A 19,836-nucleotide genomic window follows, 5' to 3' on the forward strand; every position below is an offset into this window, starting at 1 on the left:
TCGCTTTATAGGCCTCAATCTTTAATTAATACTCAGTCAAAATCTGCGATCCCTGAGGGAAATATGAGAAACATTTATGTCGCCTTAGGATACAGTTCCATGAGGTGACGAGTGCCCTCAATCTTATTACAGCCAATACAAGTTAAGGTCACTGCCGTCTTCCAGGACCTGCCCAGCATCTCCTGGGGTACTATTACATACTGTATGTTCCTTTTGAAACATTGTCTTGAAAGAGGGTCCAGTATTAAACCGATTTTAATAAAAGGGGGAAAGAAAAAAAGAACGTTTAATTTCAAATAATCTGATTTTGATAAATACAATACAAAAACCCTTCCCAAACTGCCTGTAGGTTCCATGTCTGGAAACTGTCTTCCCTAGGTGCTCTCAGGATTGATTGATTACATTTGCATCAACATCATTCAATTGTTTTATTTTGTTCTAACTGCTTATCTACTAAATTAAAATCCTTTAGTTACAGTTCAGAATAAGTTATTCCTTGCAGATCCTCCCAGTATTTGCAAGAGTTTTCAGTTGCTTGACTTGGTATCCCTTACAGCATTTAACTTCTGCTTTCCAACCCCTGGCATTTTCAAAGGGGATACCGAACATGACAGATAACCAGGACTGGGTCTGCAGGTGTGTGCTAGCTCTGAGAGCTTATTTCATGATAAACATTGGCATTGAAGAAAAAAAAATTAATAGCAAGTTTAAATTCATAAGGGACAACAGCAAAGTGTTAAAAGCACTGGCTCTTGAAAGCCGAGAAATAGTTCTGCTCGCAAAAGTCATGCAATCCTAAATAAAATTAGAATGCATTCACAAAACATGTCAGGTGCAGCACCAGTAACTACACATTATATTCAATCTACTTGTGCAGATTGTAAAGCGATGTAGAAATACTATCAGGTAGACATCTGAGGGCAACAGAATTAGCACATTTCCAGCATTTAGACGGCCCTGTGTATCAAATCTTGCTGTATAGTATTTATCTAAACTCCACCATCATGGGAGGGGACTGGGCTATAACTAAAAGGTCTGCGAGTGCCATGATCCTATGGTCTGCCTTCAGGAGTGGCAGCTCCCTGGTGCTCCCTTAGAGACTCCATTGGCTCCTGCTGGTATTGAGGAAGGGTAATTCTGTCTCACCCTACCAAGGCATGAAGGTCTTCAGGGTGCCTGGTGCAAGCTAGGACTAGTCCATTTTTGTGCAGGATCTATTTTTGATGGTGTATTTTCTTCTTGTGCAATGTTTCAGAAGGTGCATAAGGAACGTTGATCATGGCCCAAGAGACTTGCATTAGCCAGTTAGAGACGTATGGGTGAAGTAGAAATGAAAGAGCCGGGTACCTTCTCAAAAGTGCAAGATTTGGGACAGTGGGTTTTACAGAGAAGAAGGTATCCTTGCAAAGCAAAAGGCTATTCCAAGTACAAGGGGAACAGAAACAGAAAGGCCCAGCAACAAAAGGCAAAGGCAGTAATGAAAACAAATCTTGCAAAGCTGTGTGTAGTCTAGCGAAGAGCTACACGGACAGATTCTGTGCAAGAGCAAGCAGGGAAGATGATATAACCTCTAGATGAAGGATTAAGTTTCAGGATCTTCATTCACGGGCATTGTTCTTTATTTTCCTGTTGCTCTGGCCCTCATTAGCCTCCAAACCACCACTGCATGGGGGCTGCATACTAGTGTGTAACAAAGGAACGCACAGTCCCCCATAGAGCTAGTCATTTAGCAGAACGTCCCCTTGGGATATGCGTGCGAGTCTAAAAACTAAAAAAGCCCAATATGGAATATATTTCTGGGTACTATAGAGCATGTCCCCTTCCAACCCATTGCATCTACATTTAGCAGTGCTACTTGCTACATTTTTTCTAATGATTATTTCAATAACAACAGTGGAAGTACTACAGGTTAAAGCTTTCAGAGTGCGCAGTTTCCTATGTCTCAGCCTTACGGTTGTCAGCAGTACTACGCTGCGACAATGGCTTTGCAAAAATTTTCAGTCATGAACAGACTGGTAAAAGCTCCATCAAACATAAATCCTCTTTAGCTGAGCATTATTGCATTTTAAAGGTCTAGTGAAGTTTGTGAAACCAAAATGTAAGATAAGAAAGGTTAAAAGTTTAGAAAAATTAATACTGTGTATTAAATGGACTAGGTTATTGGGTATGTTCATTTAGGAAGGAGAATAGCTACCTTGTGTTACTTCATAGGAGCAGAGTTCTGCTTTTACTTTCGTCTTCTTCGATACTGCTCAGTTTGGTAGAGCAGCACAGGTGTCACATAAGGCCCGAATTTGTCTTTCCAAGTTCCGATACAACTGAATTCTATTTGGCCCCAATAAATAACGGTCATTAGGAGAGTTTGGCTGATTAACTGTTTAAGGCTGCATGTTGTCTCCTGAACAGATCTCAAACAAATGGGTCTTGCACAAGATTGCTCCTTTTAAAGCTAAGTAACCCTGGTGCACTGGAAAAATGCAGCCAGGTGTTACAGATGTGGTCCCATGTCAAAAGGGAAAAAAAAACCAACTTCAAAGAATACCGCATGACTGCTTTGTAGCTCAGCATCCTGCACAGTGACCTACAGCAGCTGTGTTGTCTGCAGGACTCTTCATGATTCCCTGTTAGGCTCCAGAGTGTGGCTCCAGAGTGTGGCCCTAGTTGGAGAATACAATTTAAGGTGAAACGCATGTCTTCATAACGCTCAAAATCTAACAAAGATGTCGACATTTTTTGCTTTGAATTATTCTTTTCTTAAAAGACTGTCTTAAGTTCTCATTTTAAAATAAATCATTTTCCATGCAAATAAGTAAGAGCCATAAGGAGGGTAATTATAATGGTATCTTAAATAATTCGCTACCATTTCTTTGCCAAAAAAATCCCTGTGTTCTCATGTTTTGATTTTCCAAGCTCTGAAATTTGTTCTGCAATTTACTAATGTTAAAAAGACAGAATAAGCTACTGACATATTTGTGGATCAAATGTTTCTGTTTTCTAACAATAAATTTAGCTACCCTCCGATAGCAATGACTTGTTTGAAAACCTAAAAATCTTTAAATATTGTTAATTGCTCTGAAAATGTGAAATGAATCTTTTGAACAAGAACATTTGCAAATGTAAAATGTTTTACACATAGAATTTGTAATGCTGGCTTTCAAAATACTCCTTTAATATTGAAAACAGTTTCATCAATTAAGCAAAACCTAGAGCTAGATTTGAATTCCCTCTCACTTCTATTGCTGGCCCTAACACACAAATCAGAGAGGATGTATTTCTAATACAGGAATGTTCTGCAAACCAGTAAATCTGGGATTATCTCTTCGGACTGATTATGTCAAAGCTCTTTAGCCCCAGCACTTTTGGAGAGCTAAAAATAAATAGCAGGGGGGTTTATACATTTATTCTGTACCTAAATAATCTGTGCGTATTGTGTGTGTCCGTCTACAATGTGAGACATGGTATCTGGACTTAATGTTTATTTATGAGTTCTTTTCCGAGTAAGGATTTTGGCAAAGGGTTTAAACCAAACTGTCCTACTAGAAGCATTCATGGGATAAAGTCTAGTGCAAGTTTAAAAGAACTGAGTTCAAATCAGAAGCATTTACTGCAGATTGGTATTAGAGCAATATTTGGCCCCATATATTTTGAAAATGGATGAAAACTAGTTCTCTTCTATCTTGCCAGTGATTAAATAATGTTATGTCATTGAATATTGAAAATTGTAATCCTGATTTCAGTGCCACAATTCTGCACTATTAAAGATCTGGACAATTTTTGCATTTAATTTGTATGAGAATAAAATCAAGTTCTTACAGCAGTTAGCAGAAAGTTAGGCATGCTGTCATTTTCCTCCTGGTCCTAAAGTATGTAGGAGGAAAATCTTCTGAAGAATAAACACTTAACAAAGAATTTTTAATAGGTTACATCAAAGACCCCTGAATGCTTTTCCACATAACTCTTCTACTCCTGGGCAATTTCTCCCATTTCACAGGATTGACGCTGCATGCTCATGGGAAAATAGAGCTGAGGATTTAGGTAGACAGCAGGTCAAGGCATGCTACGTGAGGAGCTCAAATGGGGAAAAAAATAAAATTTAAACATAATTTTGTTCTTACTTAAATTCAGCAATGGATTGCCGAGAAATGGCTTGACAGAAGCAGGCAATATAAACACAAAGGTACTGCAGGCAGTAACTCTTCCATTGGCAGAGCTGGAACGGATGGAATCCAGTTCGTTCAGCTCCCATGATCCCACAGGTATTGGAAGGAGTTCTGTGTCATTATGCAGATAAATGAAATCACATGCCGGGACTTTCATTTAGAGCGGTATCTTCAGTATTAAGCCATAATGACTGATTTTTTTAAATTGAAAAAAAAAAAAATTTGATGGCATTTCCTGACAGTATAGAACACATTGCAGAAAAATTCAGCAAAGACATTTTCCATAGTACATTTACAAATATAAATATATCCATAATAGAAATATGAAAACAGATTTCCCTGTGTTGTGGAATAATGGGAATAATGTTCTTGATTAGACAGATTTCCTCTTAAAATGGAATTTTATTCACAAATCTCTCAGAAAATATTGTATAAGGACTCTTCATATTCTTCATGTTGGCTACCATCTGACTTTCCAAAAGTGTCCAACGTTTACCTTTAGAAAGTTGCTCTTGTTCCTAGTAAAAATGGTACATTCACTTTCTTAGAATGAAATGATTACTGTACTTGAGAATGGTCAGTATCTGCTGTGTTGTATTTTCTGTAGCTACATGTTGTTCAGTTACACTTCTGTTTTAACTTCTGTGAAACTGATCTCCTCGGCTCCAAGAAAGGTGATGCACATTTTTGTAATATACTCATGAAGGGAATAGAGTCTATCCAGTGCTGCTCTGACCAAAAAAACACTTACGCATTGCTTTTACACATAGCTGGAGCTTTTGGGGTTGTCATTATTTTAAGGATAAGAACTGAGGATATGGCCGTTATCTTCCACATTTTCTTTTTCTTGCTTGATCCTTATTCAGGTGTTGTTTCAAGTGAAGTCGTGGCTGAATTCACAGATTACCAGATCAGAGATACGTTAATCTAGTTAATGCAGCCCAAGATGTGATTTACATTAGAATCATATTTACCTCTTGGTGAACAGTGTTGTTGTCCTCATCATATCCAACGTATTCTGAGCTCAGTACACTCCGATGAAAGATGTGAATACAAGGGCAGATCATAGCTCGATAGTGTTGTCTGGAAAAGTGATCCCAATACCCCTAACTCAGTGTAGTGGAACATTGACTCATATTCCTACTTTAACATATCAGTTTCCGTAATCGGATATTCAGGAGAGCATTCTTGAAGACAGAAAGACAAAATCTGTTTTCACTTGAAAAGATAAATCTTAGAGTAGTTCCATCATGGCACTTCATATCTAACTAAACCAGTGCACCTGAAAGGTGAGCATAGGCATGGGCTTTAGGTACACTGTATGCTAGAAGTTGTAAGAAGAGCTGTTTGTCTTTATGGTGTATATTATATGTATGATATTTTTCAGCTAGTTCTTGTAATGAACTTGTATTACCAAATTCATCTTTGCACTGACTTGACTGTAAAAACTGTGACTTTATTAGCAAGATTTTTTTAAGTGAAAAGAAGCTATTTCCTTTACCAAGAACACATTATTCCAGAAGGGAGAAGAGGCAGTGTCTTGCCCACACACAGTATGGCTAGCATGCATACCACCAATCATAAGGTGTACAGCGTTCTCACCCGCAAACAGTAAGCCTATTCCATTTATCTGTCCTTACCAAGCCTTGATCAGCTTCTTCCCATTCATATAGAATCTTACCAAAAACTAAAAGCAGCTTAGACTGCAAGTCAAATGTAGGGTTTAAGCCTTAAAAAGTAGTACTGACTCCCTTTTATTACATGTTTAAAGGCTGTAGAAGCATGTCCAGAATTTGGTCTAGAGAACATGTAAAGAACATCCTTTTTTGGATTTATTCATCAACCTTTTTCTGCAAGAAGAGGAATGGCTTTGTGATGCTAGAATATTAGTTCATGTTCTAACAAACTGAGCGTATTTCTGTGATGTGAATCCACGTCTGGTCAACTTCCTCTTGACCACTATGCCTCAGCCTTCGACCGGTATGGTGGCAATGTTACTACCTTGCTAGCTTGTTGGAGTTTTGTAAGACTTTGCTAGTCTGGGCTGCACACTGTTGCTGGGTTAATTGTCTACAGCTCTGTTAATTAACAGGAAATGTCACTGGTCTGGATCAGGAGTCCCTTACAAAAACATTCTCTCTAATGTATTGGGAAATGAGACCTTCAGTTCAGGTTCTAGCACCCAGAAGACTCCACACTTTGTTTGTTGGACTTGATGATCTTACAGGTCTTTTCCGACCTTAATGATTCCGTGATTCTGTGTAAAATCTCATAGTTAGCAAGAAAAAGAGAATTCTGCATTTGAAAGTGCTGTAATGATCACTACAACTCCAGACTCCACGTGGTATTTCTTGTTTTGAGATTGGTAAACCTCTTCTGGGTTTCTAATAGCATTTCTTGTTTCTCTTTAGCCACGTGACACAGACGACGTCATGGATCCATCCTGTAACAAGCGCACTAAACTTGCTTTGCTCCGAGGATGATGACGGAATAAGAGAGCTTCCCGGGTCCAAGAGCTGAGGATGTCTGTTGGCAGAAAGTAGTTTGTGTAGTTTTTCAGTATGTTAGTGAGAAGATGCACACTTTCTAATCTACTTACTTTCTAGTCTAACATAATAGTACCTGATGACGTTTCTCCCCTTCAAGTCAGAGGAGGTTCTGCCAGTCTTTTAGGTGGGTTTATTGATGCTTCAAAGGATGCAGGCATTGCAGGAGTCTCCCTCCAGTCCTTAATCTGTGCCAGTTCGGTGTGCAGGGATCAGTCTTACCTCGGGGCCTAATCCAGTCTTTTCATGACTTCTCTACTGGCATAACTCCGCTGACCTGCAGTGAAATTTTCACAGCTTTGACCAGCATGAGATTAAGATTGGGCCATTGGCTGTAATTTCACATGGTAAATTCCAGGTAGTGGTTGACTGAAAGATGCAAGGTGAGCTTTCTCCTTCTTTTAACCAATGCTAGCAAGCATAACGTAGATACCTTTTCTTTAACTACTGAAAATTTTGATTTTTATGGAATAAATTTGCAAATAAGTTTTGCTAACAGAAATCTAGCCATTTATTAGGAGTATTGGAGCCCTGATGACTTTTAAAACAAATACTTATTAAGATTGGTGGTTGGGCTTTAGAAAAATGAGTCTTTGATAAGTTGTCAAGTAAAAGAAACAGTTTTGGTAGAGGACACCATACTCTGTCAACAATATGAGGCAAGAATGAAAATTATTCTACTTTTGTACTCTGCTGAACCGATACATACATGCATCAAATACTTCAGTGGAAGCTGTGAAGTTTCAAGTACAATGAAACCTGTGAAACCACCTCCAGGATCAGCAGAAATCAGTCACCTCCTCAGAGCTGGTCTTTAAGTAGAACAAAATTGTTTTGTACACATTGGTGATGATTTAAAGAGGATAAAGAAAATGACGGGAGGGGTGTTAGTGCAAGCTAATGAACAGGTTTCACTGTACCTCAATAGCACGGGATATTTTAAATCTCATTATTCACAGCACAGTGTATGATGTCAGTTTTGTCAAATATATGATTCTATGCTATGTTTTTCTGGAGGCTCTTTATATATGTGTGTGTGTGTATATGGTAGGTGTTGACTAATGAATGAAAGAAAGACCTGAAACTGTGCAGAAGCACTGATGAATACGCCAAAGGAAAACCCCATCTCTGACCTTCAGTCCCCGGAGGAGAATGGGTTTGTAACAGTGTGAGGAAGGCACAGGCTGCAATCTGCATTTTTCTGAGCTGCACACTTAAGGACTTCAGAACCTCCCTGGAAAGGTTCAGGCACACTGCTGCGCTCCAGCTCACCTCTGTTGGCCAATACAAAGGACTGAGGCTGTGCAAACACATTTTTTTGAGGTCTGTCTGCAGCAGGTGTGGCATTGGATTTGAAAATCCTTGCACTCTGAGGAATGGATATAAAGACCAGACTTACTCACAGTTCTGGTGCCTATGCCACGCTCTTCCTCAGCACCACAGAGCTGTGCCAAGTCAGGCATGCTGCAGCTGTTGATTCTTTTGAATCAAAAATAATATACCTTTTTTTAAAGCCCGAGTCAAGTCTCCTCTTTGAATAGCAGTGCAGCAATCTACCGCATTTGGCCTGGGAGCTGTAGAGCACATCACCAAGTGTTCTTCCTGGAGGAACAAAGTGCAGCTCACAGAAGAGTTTTTTGCAGGCTTTGCTGGAAGTAGATGTCAGGGCATATTGAATAAGCAAATAGGAAAATTTGTTTTGTACTTTTAACTAGGTCAGAACCAAATTATCCATGAATCTACCCAGGTGGTGCGGATTAGGAAGAAGAGCTTGCTCAGCAGACCTACAGTAACTTAGATTTCTAAGAAAACTTCTCATAGCAATAACACATAAATGCTTTAGCCATATTTTGCTCCAGTGGCTCCTACGTGCTTCACAGCCTCCTTTGTGTTCCCAGAGAACACAATCTGAAGGGACAGAGCATGTGCTTCCGTTTCAGGGTTGGACACTGTAGAAGCATTTTTATTTAAATCCCTTTTCTGAAAACGGCACAGACTCATGACCCATAGAGGATATATAATGTTCTGAATTCCTTGAGATATTTGCTGTAGCCATAGTAGTCATTTGGATGCTTTATGACAGGCGGTTTCAGTTCATACTTCCATGCTATCCAGACTGCATATAGATTCCAGTTTTCCAGTTCTGTTCAAGAGAGGTTTGAATCTCCACTTGACCCTCGCGGTCTTGATTTATTCTGCTAGTGGCTTTGTGACAGCTAGCTGGGTGTTTCAAATAGGAGAAGCTATTTAGGGATGGAGACTACGGATCAGGCAGGCTGCATGAGCAGAGACTTTATAGAGAGCAATTTAAAGCTGTGTTTCTGTTAGATCAGCTGGAGGAGGACAGCGATGCACACCCTGCGTGCCCTTCCTGGGGAGCTGGTAATGATCTCGGCTCTGAGCATGCGGTGCCCAGCCTGCTGTGCGCGGGGGGGGTCGAGACAAAATGTTGGCGATCTGCCTGCTCTGCTTACTGTCTCCACCCACAGATGAGAACATTTCAGAAACTTGGAGACTATTTCTCCCTCTCTCTTATAAATTTGCCTAGAAATTAAAGACATTAGAAATAGACCTCTGCATCCATCTAGCTTCTTCTCCGGTAAGCATTACCTCTTCAGCTAATCCGCTAGTTCAAATTCTCCGTTATTGAGACTACATTTTCATACCTACAATCTCCAAATGTTCTCATCTATTTTTGTACGTTGGCATACTTGTTTCCTAGGTTATTTCTCTCTAGTTCCCCTTGTCTCTTTCCTTTCTGTAAAATAGTTTGTGAAATTATTTTGATTAAGCTGAACTGTGTATATTGAGAAAATGGTTCTAGGATAACTTAAAAAGAATTTGTAAAGAGCTGTTGTCAAAATATGCAATGCTGTAAACAACAACTTTTCATTTTTATTCCAGAATTAAAAAAATGAAGTGGAAAAGAAATTAAAGTGCATGTTACATCCTTTAAAATAACAAAACTAGAGCTTTATAAGGGAATGGCCACAGGGCCATAAGTGATTCCTGTACCTCTATTTATTTTCCATGTAAAGGTGACATTGTGAAAAATACTGTTCTGGTACACACTGGTGTTGATCTACACCCGAATACTGGCACCACCCTGCCCTTCAAATACTGCAAATATTGCAGTAAATTTAAAATGGCACATTCTCCCATCAAAGCAAATAGCTTAACACAAATACCTACACGGGCTTATTAGATACTCAGCTTCATAGGTGCTAAATAACTTCCTTGTAACACTACTCAGTGTCTCAATAAATTAGATGATCCTTTCGTCAACCCCGCCCGATAAATATAAGCACACGTACGTATAGAGCTGGCCATTCCATAAACATCACTTAAGTATTCATAGTGGTCAGGCACATGTGCTGGCCGGTGCACAGCCACGCTGCCGTGTTACGGCTGCACTGTGGTTTTCTACAGTAAAGTCCATAGAGAAGATATGGTTATTACATAAGCAAATATATAAAGCCTCTATAGATTTTTAGGATCAATCAGCAGGAGTAAAAACCAACAGTGCTATTTGCACACCGCCATTTAATGCAAAGCAAGGACCACCTTGGACACAACCTTACAGCACTACATCTGTTCTGACACCCATTTCATTTGTAGCCTTAAGGACTCGCATGGGTTTGCAGTGGTGCCAGACTCCGTACAGAGAATTTCACTGTAAATTCTCAAGTAGTGTTATTCTCAACGGATGCTCCTACTCAGCCTGTGTCTAGAAACCCCCTGTTTAATACCATCCCCTTTAAAACCATAACTGATGCAGACTACCATTCCTTTTTGTACTCAAAAACCTTTGTGGTGGTGGAAATCTCTTGTGTACTTCAGAGTACAGATTTCAGTGATAGAAAGTACTTACTTCTTACGTAATTAAACAGTACAAATCACTTACTCGTCTACTTGGGATATGCATGCTACTGAATCAGCTCTTGCTTACTTTCTAGAGCTGTTGTAGTATGTAATGGGGCAAACCCCCAATGGTTGGCCAAGGAGAGAGAGAACAAATCCCACTTCTCCTGCTCTAACGTAAAATTTTTCAGAATTACCAAAATCCAACTTTTAAAGGAAGCTAAAAAAGCAAATCAGGCTCGCTACAATTCCTGTGCAGGTCTCTGTGGAGCCTCACATACTTTTTACTTACAGTTCCCATGGTTGTAGTTTACGGAACAGAAGCTAATAGTATCCCATCTAGAAATCAGTTGGAGGCTTTAGCCTCTACTGTAAATTAAGGAATAAGAAATTACTTACACTAAAATGAGAAATACAATAAAATAGAGGTAATTTGTGTAATTTATCCTTTTATTTTGCTGGTTTACTTCAGAATATATTTGCTTCACAGACACTATCTGTTGAGTGGCCTCATCTGCTCCTCAGACCAAGTGGAGTTGGAGTTACCCCGAGCACCCGCTGCCGGAGAGGGCTGCGTTTCACCGCGTCTGCTTTGCTGCGGAAGATAAACCCGACAAGCCGGAGCACTGAGACAGGTTCAGTCAAGCAAAGTGTTTAACACGGGTTGATCTATCCTACGTAACGTTCACCATCTATTTAAATGCTTCTCGTGACAGGCTGCTTTGTGAACCTGAAACAAATGATTTGGTAGATTTCTTTAAGTCTGGTTTTGACAGGCAGGAGGGCGTCTCTTGGCATTAAGTTAAGGCAAGGAAAATCCGTTAAGAAAAATGTTTGTGGCTGGGGAACGGGCCAAGCTGTGCAGGACTGACAAGTGGGAAAGGCTCTCCTGAAGCTCAGCAAATGCTGTTATGACTTGGCCTGTGAAATCTTGACTTTTCTGGGAACTGAAGAACTGGGATTCTTAACACTCAGCTCAAGAAACTCACTGAGTCAGAAACCTTACGCTTATTCCAAACCGAGCACCAAAACTCAGTGGGCTCTTCGCAAATACTGCTCTGAGGGACTTTTGTATGGCTCTAGCTTAAGTCGGCAACAAACCTTCAAGTCGGCTCCAGAGCCTTTGCTCACCTCTGTGCTCCTGGTCCTCACGTATCATCCATACCGCCCTGCTGCGAGGAGCATCGGCTTGTGCTTCAGCTGCTGCACACGAGCACAGCCACACCAGTTCGAGCAGACACCTGACAGCTCAGGCTCTGGGGCCAGCTTTGCAAAGATGTTTAGCAGCTTAAAGATGTTGATGGAGTTAATGGGAATTAGGCACCTAACCTACTTAGATGCTGCTATAAATGCTGCTAGGCATGTTTAGGTACCTAAATACCTTAGTAAATCTTTCCCTTTACTCCTTGCAATGATAGCATACCAAAAATCAAATACTAATGAATAAAGCCTAACCTTTGTCCTCTGTAACCAGCTTTGCCTTTCCCTGGGGATTGGTTTCATGTAACACTAAAAATACCAGCCATCTCACAGGTTGTGCCATCTAGATTCTGTTCATATTTTTGGTGGCTTGATTACTTATTGGTCATTCTAGATTTTTTTCCCCCAGACAGTGGCTGATATTGCCAGGGGTTTAATAGGTTGATGTTTTTGTAACACTCTTTTAAGATAAGTTATTTTGTTACAAGATTATAGCATTGAATTCTCTTCCCACAAAGATGCAATGGGTTTTGTATCATTCATCATTAAGTCATATGGTTGACAAAAATGGAATGGGCCAAAATCTGTTACAAATAGAGCCTCATGTTTCCAAATACTAGGATGGGAAGTTGAAATCTAATAACCAATACTGGTTTTGTCCCCATGGGACAGTATCTGAGTCAAATCCAAACTAGTTAAACCTGTTAATTTAAAAAAAAAAAATTCTTTCTCCCTCCTGCTCCCAGTTATGTTTTGGGAGGTTAGCGTGTCCCCTGCAAATTCTGTCCCTGAAGCCGTAAGGCCATGTTTGATCTGATGTATATGATAAGGATCTTCACTTACAACTTCCAGGTTAGCTAAGCTTAAATATGTATAGGGTTAACTACAGCCTAAGGATATTTTCTTGCATTAGAGCATATATGTCATCTCGGTTCAGCTATTCTCAGCATAACAGAAAGGACAATGATCTGTTTAGTAGTAACAAGGGCACTCAAGACTCACAGAATTTAGTCCAGCACCTTTTCCAGAACATACATAAGCTATGTTCTTCAAGTTACGAAGGATATTGATGAATAGAGATATCACACTGCAACTATATGATACCTTATTATTCACTGGGGGCTGCAGACGAGGGAGTTTGCTGAAATGATCTCTCGTCTTGATGAGAACGAATCCAGCTTCTCAAGACAGTCATCATGGGGAATATCGGTTTGATTGCTCTTGATAGGCCTCTTGGCTAAAAGCAAACCATGAAAAATCAGTAGTTTTGCCGCTACTTTGGATAAGTCACGATTTCACTCTGACCCCCAAAAGCCACACAGGAATCAGAAATGTCTTAATCTCTTTCTAAGTACCCTGCACTTTAGCTATTAAGCAGGCAGTATTTCCCTATGGCCCAATTATTATTATCATCAAGAACAATCCTTGCTCTTGTATGTGAAAAGAACTCATTAAAACATATGACTAAAATGGAAAAAGAAATAAAATCGTGTTTGTAGCCTAAAATAAAAATGTAACAATAATAGCACTGACATGGGAAAGAGAAAGAATCTTAGGAAAGGCAAAGCATTGGAGTTCCTTCTAATGTTTTCATTTTTACTCCAAAGGCTGCTAATGCATCACCGTTCCTTTCCAACCCCAACGGCCTGAGAAAACCAAGAGCACTGAGCCCCCCAGGGAGAGGGAAGCTCTCAGTCCCCAGGCAGCAGGCGGAACTGCATTTATGAATCTCCAGTCTGTGCCACTGGGGACCCTAACGTTGGGCACTGTAATTAGTCACCATGGGGGTTACACGTTCCAAGTCAAAGTCTGTATATAATTGATGTCATGGCATGAGCAGGAGCAGACAAGCCCATTAAGAAAGCTGCCTGTCACTCTCAGATCATATTATTCCTTCAAATTAAATACAAAAGTGTTGTAAATAATGAAGAGGAACAGGAAATAGGACGCCAACAGCGTTAAAGTATGACTGTCTTGTTATTTGGCTGTTTGAAAGACGCAACCAAAAGGAATTATTTTATCATTAAAGGAAAATCTGTAAATGCAATTAATCTCATCTCATTCATTTCTCCACGTGCTCATCTTTGGGAATGTAGTCGAGTCACTTAAGCCTAAACTCTCCATGTATGTGCTTAACCCATTCTGATTTTAGCTGCTCTGGTGTTAGAGCCCCACAGTGAATTATATAAAAACCAAATATCAAATCAATAGTAAATGTACACTAACAGGGAAGTCCTGTGGCTGGCTGAGGGTAACTGAAAAGTCTGGTTTACTGCTGTGCTCAGAGCTTGTTTGGTACACAACTCCGCAGTCTGTTTCCAGGTTTGTTGTCATTGCTGGTCCTGACTGTTACGTACACACAAATTAACCTACTTAGAGGGGAGTGCAGTTTCAGGAAAGGGAAGGAAGAGGCCTTACTGACTTCGCCGCATTCATAAAAATATAGATTCCCTCTGACAAGAAAACTTGTTAGCCATCGGGAATGAAGTTTTGCTCCGGCACAAGCGGGTGCTACCAGAGGAGCGCTCCAGGCGAGGGGCAGCTCGCGCCGGGGGGAGCAGCACAGCAGGGCAATCAGCAATTCGGTTTCTGACGTGGCTGACAGAAATTGCTGCTCTCCAAGTCCGGAGAAGTATCTAGGTTCTTTTTTTGCCTCGGCCAGCTGGGGAAGGCAAGCCAAGGGACTCTGCAGCTGGGAGCGAAGACAACGGCAGGCAGTCGGGTGCATCGTCGCGCCCTTGAGCCCGCAGCGCATGAGAGCTGGTTCCTGAGGAAGGATCGTTATCGGGTAAGCTCTTCCTTGCTCTAACAACTTTTAGCTTCTTGTAGTGGAAAGTCCTCAATTAAAAAAAAAGTTTGCTCTGTAAAGGTACTGACCACTCCAGCTCCGTGCAGGAAGCTTAAATGAAAGAGATATCCACAGACGCGTCTGTAATTCCGTGGTAAAACCAAGGCCACGGCACAGCCTCCCGTCACCTTTAGCACTAACCGCACTTCGGAGTCGTTCGTGGCACTGATGCCAGCACAACATCCACCCATAGCTCTCCGCTCGCCCTACCCGGTTCTGATCGCTCCCCTGGGGTGAAGCAGTTCTCAGCTGCCTTTTGCCCTGTCATCTACCCTGTCTCCAGGGGAAAGACGGCACCTCTGCAACTCCCAAGCAGGTAAATTGGGTTTGCATAATCCAAAATACCTGGGATAAGAAGCAGGGCTCTGCCATGGAGGCTGAAGGTTTGAGAGCAGGGAAGGACAGGGAGCCAGATGGGTGTACACGCCTCGTGCCATGTGTCCCTGCCAGGGCTGGAGCCTAATTGGATTTCACAAATGCAACTTCTGTGTCTCTTGATCACAAAACCAAATTAAACCTCAAGAAGTTTCAAGTAAATCCCTACCTGAAAGTTTGTCTCAAAAAGAAAACTATGATAGTCTCATTTCAGCTTCTCCTCTGCCCCAGAAGGCGAGTAAAACGAAAACTTCAAAACCATCGCTTTAAACCAAATAAGAAGAGAAGCAAAGTACAACCCGCAGATCTGCTGAATCCCTGGGTGCACCCAATAAAATCAGTCATGTGACAATGATGGGATTTTCTAGAACACCTTTTAGGCATGCAATTTCGGTATTAAATCTATTCAGAAGTCCCTAGAACATCTGTTTCTTCTACAAAATGGGAATAACAGCCACTTTTTACAGTGCATTGACAGCTACAGATAAAAGCGTGGTAATTGCTGGTAGTGACTACTGCCTAACAAGAGATTTTCTTGAAAGTTAACCTGTCGAGATTTTTAAGCCTAGCACATCTACATGCAGATTCTGGATAAGAACCTCAGCTGTGATAGCCCTGTGCCGGTTCACACAATTTTGGGAGGTGGGGTACACATTAAAATTACAGATAACAGTGGGATTCAAACAGATTCAAGCCTCTCTTGAAGCCAGATCACAAGCAGGCTGATGTCTGGAGTCGAGGGAGGAGGGGGAGCAGAGCTCTCCCTCCGAGGCTGCCTGTTCCCTCTGATTTGCCAATAACGTGACCTAAAATCAGTCGGAGCTGCTTTAGCAGGCTGGTGCAAGGGACTGCTCTGCCTGCCTTCGGGAAGACAATGCAACACCTGCTAAAACACTGGATAGCCCGGAAAGAGAGGAGCCAATTATAGCTAATGCCCGGGAAGATCCACAGCTCTATAGCAACATGGGTCCTAGCTGCTTTTCATCTAGCTCCCTCCTTCCCTATGTTTATTCATGAGTCGGGGTGCAGAGAAGATGAAAAGGCGCTGGCAGACTTCTCCCTGGAGCCACCACTTGAAATGGTACCACATTTCCAGGGAAGCCTCGCCTGCTCTCATAACAAGGCCGATACGCATGGGAACGCCGTCGTTCCTCTGTAGTTCTCCAGGCAAGCAAACACTACCCTTATTGTCCAAACACTGAGGCACAAGAAGTCACTGAACCTAATCTACTTTGGTAAGATCCCAGAGCCAGAGTGAAATTTTACCTCTCTTGAAAAACCCAATGGCAATATTGCGATGGACTTGCTTGGTGCCAGGCTGTTCTTCTGGTCTTTACGGCAGCCACATGAACGGCTGTAAAACAGCACCTGAAACACAAGGGAGAGGGAAAGGTGGATCGCTCTCACGCAGGGCTCTAGCAGAGCAAAGTTCTGCCACGGGAAACCTGGCTGACATCTTCCTTTGCAACAGGGAATGGCAGGTATTGGAGCAGAAAAAAAGCCCCATGCCTGAATGAAAGCAAGGAGACGTTGGGGAGGCACCAGCTCGGACTAGCTGTCGCCGTCCTTTGTTACACCCTCGCTCCGTGAGCGGGGATGGCCGGGCACAGGCTGTCAGGGTGCTCGGTTCTCTGTATGCAACATCCCCCTGCTCAGGAATAGCGGTTACTCCCCTGGAGCACCTACAACCTGGAAAAAAGCTAAATCAGGCTGATTTTTTTAACTGCGAGGGGAACTGTTATAAATATTGAAAAGAAATCACGTCTCCTGTTACCTATTATACAACCAGAAAGCTTTTTTTTTTTCTCAGTTGATTTGCAAACTCTCCTTGGTGCTGTCTGTGCTGATGCCTTACGATAAGGGTGTCTCTGTGTTGTGAAGTGTATATTCTCTAAATGAACCAAAAGCGCAACATTTTGTGTCTGTAACTGCAATGTGTGCTAGAGCCGCAAAATCCTCTCCCATGAACTCATGCGTATTTTACTTTTTGTCAAAATTTACAAGCAACTTTGGATGACAGCAAATCACACATTTATAATAAAGCCAGTGTTACCTTTCCAGAAAAGACAGTGGCATGGACCACAACAGCCCCTTTTCTGGCCCTTATGCCAGAAATGCAATGTTTCCACAGATTTCTTGGATTTTAAAAGCCACTCAGTCTCAGGCAGTGAGGTACAGTACCCGAGAAATTTCCACAGCCTAGTGAGAGTGAACTGTTCCACTAGAGATTACTCACGAGCTACTAATCTTAGCATAATAAAGCCTTTGACTGACTTTCAAAGGACCTCAGTGCAACTCGTAAGTAAACTAGTCTTGCCTACTAGTAACCCCGAGTAACCAAGGTGTTTTCTGTGGGACAGTCCCTTGCGCGGGTTCCCTGTCCAAGCCAGGCTGGACCTGCAGCACGCAGAGTGCCTTTACCTCCCCGATGTGCTGAGGATGGCCCGGCTCTCAACAAGCGTTCAGCACCCGGCAGGATCCAACCCTCAGAATCTAACTGGGCTCCAGGCAGTTCAGATCGCTTACGATGAGCCATTATGAGACTGTTTGTGCTGGCGAAGTGCAGCAATCTGCAATAACCGAGATCAGTACCGACTCTGTTACTAAGCAGATGCCGTCTCCCAACCTCTGCGCAGCTCATTAACAAGGTTTGAGAGAGCAACAAGAGGATATTAGTGTGAGGTTCAGAGAAATAGAACGTACTGCCACAGGACTTATTACTGGAAACAAATACCCGGCTGTCATGTACAAGAGGCTTCCAATCTGTCATGTCATAATAGACCTCATTACCTTCTTTATACATGAAATCACCCAGCTAAATCCTGCAAATATTCACCTGGGATACAGATGTTACTCTCTTAAGAGTCTCCTACCTGCTCCTACAGGAAACAGGGACAAACAATGAGAGAGACAACACTGACAGAAACGGAGAGTCTTGTCCAAGGTCACAGAGCAAGCGGTGGCAGAGGCTGGAGAGGTGAGCGCCAGTCACCAGCCCGGTGCTCTAACCCCTCTACTCAACTGTCGTGATAAGTGAAGACCCAAGATCAGGTGTAAAGGTTTAAGTTGGAAGCAAATTTTATTCTTCAAACACAGTATTAAAAAAAAATGGTTCGGAACTTTTCTGTCCAATAACACAGGGAAGATCATTTCCCGTGATGAAGATTACTGGACTGCATGTATGATAAACGTCAGATTTAGCTCTGCGCCTTTCAGTGTTGTTGCGCGGCTCTTCCCACCCAGCTGGGGCCGCAGTCTTGGGGTGCCCCGTAGCTTAAAACCCAAATATTGTAAACAGACCGAGAGTGAATACATTTCTCAGACCCACGACCAGGAGTACAGGATGCAGACAGCTGGGAGAGCCCAGCACTCTGGTATCTCGGGGGTGCCTGGGTCTAACGCCTACTGCTCACAGAAATTCAAATCATGAGACAATATGGCCCTGCTTGCAGAAGGGACAGCTTTTCCAAGGAAGAACTCACATAATATAACAGTTGACAAGTCAGTTGGGTAACAACCAAGATAAAATAATGGTGCTGGATGTCTGAGCAAAGCATTAGAGAAATGTTCCAAAAATCTTGTCCGAAAGTCTATAGCAGTTGAAGTTTTGTTTCTGTTGCACGGACGCTTCTCGGTCATAGAGACATTTCAATGCCCGCTGACTCCAGCTCTCTCCGGAACAGAGAGGAAGGGGTGTCCCGAGGAGCAAAACAATCACTCGGTTGTACAAGTGCAAGTGCAAAACACTGTGAAAAGCTGATTGTACTTAATGGAGTTAGCGGATGAAACGCTGTATCCATGGTATCTAAGAAGGTGACTCATGTCACCGCTATAAATACTAAATTGCTTGCAAAGAACATATCCTAGTAAAATCTGCATTTGTACTGCATTTGCACAACAAGCTTGTACTGCGGTTCCACTTCTTCCAATGCTAACAGTGCATCCCTCCGGATGAGATACTGGTGTAAAAGAGCCGAGGCCCCAAGAGAAGCCGTGCTCCGCAGGCTCTGCCGCTCCTTCTCTCAGCTGACGGCACTAAGGACTGGGCAGCAGGCAGTCCTCCCCAGGCCGAGCGTATTAGCAAGCATTGTTATGAGTGCATCGAATCGGTGAGGAGACATCTCTGTGTACACCTTCAAGAGCTTAATGCAGTAACTGCAACTCAAAATGTTTGCTTCACACAGAAACAAGCCACTGGCTCCTCTCTGACGTTGTTAGTGCTTTCAGCCATTAAGAATATAGTGATGCCACCTGGAAAGAAATGTAGCTGCAAATGGGATAACCATTAAACAGCTGCATGCCAGCTTATTTGGATCTTTCCTGGGAAGCAAGAACGTTGCAGAGGAGTATCTGAAAGTTCCTAGAAGAAACAACAGACCTCATAAGGTAAAGACATCAGGCAGAGCTCCACTGGCAATCTGGAATTCGCATCAGCAAATAGCTTTGGATGTTTGCACTTGGAGAGGAGACTGTAACTTGCCTCCCTAAGGAGAGTCAAAAGAAAAAAGGCAGCCTCTCCACACTGACAGACATGCCGTTCGCTTCTGAGCTCAGGAGCTCGGTGCCACTGAAGTGAATGCAAAGACGTCTGTGGATTTCAGAACATGCTGCTCCCCCAGCTAATCTAATGAGGTGGAGATGCGCTCCCTCTCCTTTTCTGGCTGAACGTTGAGGGACATGAGTAAAGCGGTGGGGAAGAGAGGACTGTATTCGTGGGTCTCTGTAGTCAGAGGTCTTTAAGTGATATAAATAGGACTCTTTAGAAATAATATACTGAATTCTTAATGATTTTTTAGGAGATACAAATAACTTTCTCACTATAGAGAAGAAGAACCTTCTTCTCTCC

The 19,836-nt window shown here is 42.2% G+C and overlaps 1 protein-coding gene across 1 annotated transcript in view; it reads left to right on the plus strand.

The window, feature by feature from the left end:
• The window catches only part of STXBP4 (syntaxin binding protein 4), a 66,675-nt gene extending 59,825 nt beyond the window's left edge, over positions 1-6,850 (plus strand). Inside the window, exon 22 of the mRNA XM_059828123.1 lies at positions 6,572-6,850. Within this exon, the coding sequence (XP_059684106.1) occupies positions 6,572-6,680 (109 nt within the window). The 3' untranslated portion in view covers positions 6,681-6,850. The remainder of the gene's footprint in view (positions 1-6,571) is intronic.
• The last annotated feature ends 12,986 nt before the right edge of the window (positions 6,851-19,836 follow it).

This window comes from Gavia stellata, chromosome 22, assembly GCF_030936135.1.
Source record: "Gavia stellata isolate bGavSte3 chromosome 22, bGavSte3.hap2, whole genome shotgun sequence".
Taxonomy (NCBI): Eukaryota; Metazoa; Chordata; class Aves; order Gaviiformes; family Gaviidae; genus Gavia; species Gavia stellata.